A 5845-nucleotide genomic window follows, 5' to 3' on the forward strand; every position below is an offset into this window, starting at 1 on the left:
AAAAAAAAAGAGAGATGCAATGGATTCTTACAGTGATTTTTAGAAGATTTGACCAACCAAAAGTTAATTTTGAAAAATCTTTTTAATAAATTCTGAAAGTTTGTCTGGGTACAAATTCTGGAAATGGCTAAAAGTTTGCTAAAAAGCGTCAGTTTCACAGTGATTGAACATGCTGCAAATGTAAACTTTAAAGATAAAATATCGTCACTGTGTGAAAATTATTCTTATTCTATTCAAATTTCAGGTGGATATTGTGAACCTGCTAAGAAGAGCACATTAAAATATAAAATATGCATCTCTGTTGTCATAAGATGGTCTTATCTAACAGGTCCGACCTTATGCTTAACTAAAACATAAATCCAAAATGCTGCAGCAAGAGTACTGACAGGGACTAGAAAGAGAGAGCAGATTTCTCCTGTTTTGGCTTCCCTTCATTGGCTTCCTGTTAAATCCAGAATTGAATTCAAAATCCTGCTCCTCACATACAAGGTCTTAAATAATCAGGCCCCATCTTATCTTAATGACCTTGTAGTACCATATCACCCTATTAGAGCACTTCGCTCTCGCTCTGCAGGCCTACTTGTTGTTCCTAGAGTATTTAAAAGTAGAATGGGAGGCAGAGCCTTCAGTTTTCAGGCCCCTCTTCTGTGGAACCAGCTTCCAGTTTGGATTCGGAGACAGACACTATCTCTACTTTCAAGATTAGGCTTAAAACTTTCCTTTTTGCTAAAGCATATAGTTAGGGCTGGACCAGGTGACCCTGAATCCTCCCTTAGTTATGCTGCAATAGATGTAGGCTGCCGGGGGATTCCCATGATGCATTGAGTTTTTCCTTTCCAGTCACCTTTCTCACTCACTATGTATTAATAGACCTCTCTGCATTGAATCATATCTGTTATTAACCTCTGTCTCTCTTCCACAGCATGTCTTTATCCTGTCTTCCTTCTCTCACCCCAACCGGTCGCAGCAGATGGCCGCCCCTCCCTGAGCCTGGTTCTGCCGGAGGTTTCTTCCTGTTAAAAGGGAGTTTTTCCTTCCCACTGTCGCCAAAGTGCTTGCTCATAGGGGGTCATATGATTGTTGGGTTTTTTTCTCTGTATCTATGAAGCGCCTTGAGGCGACTTTTGTTGTGATTTGGCGCTATATAAATAAAATTGAATTGAATTGAATTGAATGAATTGAATTGAATTGAATTGAATTGAATTGAAAGGGCAGAGCCAGTTAACTTTATAATATCCTCATCCACCTAACAAGAAAAGTATGTGGCTGCTTGACACAAGCTATCCATGCCAAATAAAAGTTAACAAAATTCTGATTAACTGGTAAGGTTTGACTAATTAATACAAAGAGTCTAGTTATAAAATAACCAATATCCAAAAAACATTTGTTCTACATTAACTGCTGCTTTTTTTTTAAACAATGGTTGGTGGCTTATTGTGCTGTAAGCTAGTAATCAATATAGTATACTGTGGTGTAGTAAATACTTATAGAAAGGCTATTTATATGTTAACTTGCGTTCAATTCCCCTTTTGTATCTTAATGTGACAGAAAAACATTTTGTCAGCCCTGAAAACTTTAAAATGTCAAATATTTTCAGAAATAAAAAATATGTCAAATTTTTCTTCTGGTTGCTTCCAATGCAGTGTTTGTACGTTCATGTAGTTTTGGTCAGTCAGTGTAATAATCAGGATCATGAACAGGATCAGATGTTGTGATGAGTGAATGAAGTCAGACTGTAGATTTTCCTTCTTCTAGCTGTACTGACTGACCTTTGACCTCATGTGTTGATGACTCTTCACCTCTGTCTCCTCTCACAGGGAGAAGATGATCTGCAGGATCCTGCTGCTCATCATCCTCACCTCATGTGTCTCTGGTTAGTTTACAGCTTCACTTTATGAACTCCAAATAAAGCTCAACAACAGATTTGTTCCAGTTCTCAGTGTGTCTGCTCCTCTCTTTCCCTCTCTGTCTCCTCAACAGGATCATTTGTAGTCAATGTGACACAGACCTGCTATCAGGCAGAGGAGAACCACAACATCACACTGGAGTGGACGTTCACCACCAAACCTGACAGATCCTGGACCTACATCTTCATCCTCTGTAACCTGATAACTGAGGATAAACTCTCAGTCCTGTATCATGTTCATGAAGGTGTTGAGGTGTCAGAGTCTCAGGATGCAAAGTTTTCAGGACGAGTCCAGAGTGACAAAGACGCCCTCAGAGAAGGACGAATCAGACTTCAACTGTCCAGACTCAGGACTGATGACTCGGGTCTGTACCTGTGTGAGGTCAACACTGATTATGGCTTCAGTGTTGGAAGATGTCGACTAAACGTCACTGGTGAGATTATGCAGTAAAACATTGATATCATGTTTAGCAGTACTTTGCATAAATAGAAATGCTCTGTTTGTGCTTTACAAATTTGTTGTGAAATGAATTCTAATATTTGTTCTTTAAAAAAACAAACAAAAAAACCCTTAAATGAATTAAATTTGTTTGATCTCTCTTCAGCACTGCCGGATTGTTCTGAATGTGAGAGAAAACCGGAGACATCAAACACAGAAATTCAACAATTCACAGGTGTCTACTGTGGACTGTCAGCAGTTGTGCTACTTTTCTGCTGCTTTTCTTTCATTTACTATCTGCATAGAAAACAGAATTTTTACTCAAAGCTCAGTGATGCATGTCAGTCAGTTTCCAGATGATCAGTAGAAACAGTCTGACATGTTTTCCTTTAAGTGCTCTTTGCAAGTGTTACATAGGGCCAGAAATCGAAAAATTACCAAGTCAATCTTTTTTTTAAATGACATTTAAAATGTCATGGCCATGAGATAAAAGCTCTAATGCATTTCAGTATACAAACCTTCAAAGTTGTATTTTGCACAGGTGATATTAAACTGTCAATGTGGTGAGACATCCCTTTTCCCAGAGTTGAACATCATAAAGGTAAGACTCGTATAAGCTAAAAAACTGCAATGATTCAATGAAATCTGTTTAACATCCTGATGGATGTACTCATGTAGGTTCAAGCTGATAAAAACTGCATTTTAGTTGTTATGTAACAGAGAGTGCATTAGGACACATGCTGGTCTGAGAATAAGTGTCATGATACACAATAATGGACATCAAATGGAAGTTTTTTATCCTCTGTTTTTTGTTTGTTTGTTTAAGACACATCATCATATTGTCACTCATCAGACAGATGATGAAATGTGCACTGTGTTCACTTTACGGTAATCATGCAGGGAAACACCTCTACCTCACGCAGCACGTGCAGATATAAATTCAGTGTTGAATGTTTTTACTGTTGTAATGTTAAAAGGATTCAGATTAATCATGTTAACAATGATGACGATCTGATGTGTTGTAAACTGTCATGGAGTTGTGTGTAGCAAAGGACATTATACATCAATATTATGTACATATCATGTAACCAACAGACATCTCTACAGGTTCACTTATATCTGTGTTAAATTTAGAGTTAAACACAGCTGGTAGAGCTCCTGTAGCTCTCAGTCCAATGTACAAAAAAGTCTGTCCCAAAATCTCTTGAAGTAAAGGTTTAATGACTTATTTTGTAAAAAGAAGTCAGACTGTTTGTGTTTCATTTATTGTTTCCTCCATATAATACAGAAAACACAGAAAGCCGTAAGGGCTGCTACTTGCTGCAGTCCAACATAAAGAAATGGTTCTCCCTTTAAGTTTTTCCTCTAGCTGATCAGAGGCCACTGTTTGGTGAAAAGCATCAACATGTGTAACATAAATGTATATGGAATTGGTTTACACTGAAACTGAAGCTGTAGAATATCTGGATTTCAGCTAATAATGTTTGTTTTAATACATAATAGATTTATATATAGTACATGGAGGGAACCTACGCAAACATGGGGAGAACATGCAAACTCCACACAGAAAGACCCCGGCCTGATGGTGGAGTTTGCATGTTCTCCCCGTGTTTGCGTGGGTTCTCTCCGGGTACTCCGGCTTCCTCCCACCGTCCAAAGACATGCAGCTTGTGGGGATAGGTTAATTGGATAATCCAAATTGCCACTAGGTGTGAATGTGCGAGTGAATGTGAGTGCGAATGGTTGTCTGTCCCTGTGTGTTGGCCCTGCGACAGACTGGCGACCTGTCCAGGGTGTACCCCGCCTCTCGCCCCATGACAGCTGGGATAGGCTCCAGCGCCCCCCGCGACCCTGAAAAGGATAAGCGGAAGCGATACTTTTATTGTCGTAGTATTATGTATTATTTTATTGTGTTAGCAAAATAACTCTACCTTCCAAGACACAAAGGAACGAGATGCATGTAATATATAAGCTGGAGTGGAGCAAATTGGATTTAAATATAAAGGAATTTGTTACATGACAGTAGGAACTAACATAAAACACACTTACATTTCTTTAGACCCGTTTTCATCCACTGGTCTCCATGAGGATCCATTCTGAAATTAGTAAAGACAAAGAAAAGCACAAATGCTTTTAGCTTAAAAAACCAGACGTTTTCAACTTTTTTCCTTCACAAAAGCAAAATATATTTTCATTATTATGGTATTTTTCCTGCACAAACTTGACTCTTTACCTAAGGGTGTCCAGTCTCCAGCAGGGATCCTCCCGTAGAGGAGACAGCAGCTTTATTCCTGAGTCTCCTGGATGATTGTAGCTCAGGTCCAGCTCTCTCAGGTGTGAGGGATTTGACTTCAGAGCCGAAGCCAGTGAAGCACAGCCCTCCTCTGTGATCTGACAGCCAGACAGCCTGCAAACACAAAACAGCACATGTCACACTGGCAGAGAAAACTACCCTTTTTCAAATATATTTGACTGTTATTTGTTGGTTCTGATTTCACCTGAGAATTTGAAGTGCACATTGTGGACTCCCGAGTCCTGCACACAGTCGCTTAACTCCTAAATCCTGCAAATTGTTGTTACTCATGTCCAGCTCTATCAGTCTAGAGGACGTAGCACTGAGAACTGAGGACAGAGCTTCACAACTTGTCTGTGTGAGGTTACAGCCACTCAGCCTGGAAATGTATTAATGAGAGAATAGAAGACATCCTTTTAATATTTAAGCTGACTAAACTCTTGAAAGTAGCACTGATCGAAAACTCCCACTAACTTGCTTAGTGGTAGTTGCATACTCACAGAGCTTTTTTGCAGATTTTGACCACTGGCAGCAGTCCCAGAAGAGCTTCTGCTGAAGCTGAGTATGTTTTCAGGTCAATAAAATTTAGATTTTTTTCTGATGACAGTAAGATGAAGACCAGAGCTGACCACTGAGCATGGGAAAGATTAACCATAAAAAGATTTCCTGAATTAAGGCGACGTTGGATCTCCTTCACTATAGAGTCATCATTCAATTCATTTAAACAGTGGAAGAGATTGATGCTTTTCTCTGGAGAGGGATTCTGGTTGATCTGATTCTTGGTGTACTGGATTATTTTCTGATTTGTTTGTGAACTGCTTCCTGTTGGTGTCAGTAGGCCTTGTAGGAGTTTCTGGTTGGATGGCATTGAAAGACCAAGGAGGAAGCGAAGAAACAAATCCAAGTGTCCATTTGGACTCTGTAAGGCCTTGTTCACTGCACTCTGGTAGAAGTGGCTTTCAGAAACATGCACTGAGACTGTTTGTTCCTCTTCCAGCAGGTTGACATTAGAGTTGGTGAATGTCAGATGGGCATGAAGCGCAGCTAGAAACTCCTGAATGCTCAGATGAATGAAGCAGAACACCCTATCTTGGTACAGCCCTTTCTCCGCTTTAAAAATCTGTGTTAACACTCCTGAGTACACTGAGGCTTCTCTGACATTAATGCCACACTCTGTCAGGTCTGATTCATAGAAGATCAGGTTTCC

At 39.7% G+C, this 5845-nt stretch overlaps 2 protein-coding genes across 4 annotated transcripts in view; one reads left to right on the top strand and one right to left on the bottom strand.

Moving 5' to 3' along the window:
• The window catches only part of LOC121812981, a 36530-nt gene extending 32598 nt beyond the window's left edge, over nucleotides 1-3932 (top strand). The window contains exons 2-4 of one of the 3 annotated variants that reach the window (XM_042216307.1): nucleotides 1818-1873; nucleotides 1978-2340; nucleotides 2512-3932. In XM_042216307.1, coding sequence (XP_042072241.1) covers nucleotides 1818-1873; nucleotides 1978-2340; nucleotides 2512-2705 — 613 coding nt within the window. In that variant the 3' untranslated portion in view covers nucleotides 2706-3932. Of the gene's footprint in view, nucleotides 1-1817; nucleotides 1874-1977 lie in introns of all 3 variants that reach the window. The other 2 variants (XM_042216308.1, XM_042216309.1) reach the window with 2 other exon arrangements.
• A 343-nt stretch (nucleotides 3933-4275) lies between these two features.
• LOC121812983 (ribonuclease inhibitor-like) lies at nucleotides 4276-5839 on the bottom strand. The gene is made up of 4 exons (XM_042216316.1): nucleotides 5139-5839; nucleotides 4844-5017; nucleotides 4579-4752; nucleotides 4276-4441 (listed from the first exon to the last, which is right to left on the bottom strand). The coding sequence occupies exons 1-4, from the start codon at nucleotides 5504-5506 to the stop codon at nucleotides 4375-4377; spliced, it is 783 nt and encodes a 260-aa protein (XP_042072250.1). The 5' UTR covers nucleotides 5507-5839; the 3' UTR covers nucleotides 4276-4374.
• Nucleotides 5840-5845: the final 6 nt, after the last annotated feature.

The sequence above is a fragment of the Haplochromis burtoni genome, unplaced genomic scaffold (genome assembly GCF_018398535.1).
Source record: "Haplochromis burtoni strain Fernald_Lab_line unplaced genomic scaffold, NCSU_Asbu1 Contig_1008, whole genome shotgun sequence".
In the NCBI taxonomy this organism is placed as follows: domain Eukaryota; kingdom Metazoa; phylum Chordata; class Actinopteri; order Cichliformes; family Cichlidae; genus Haplochromis; species Haplochromis burtoni.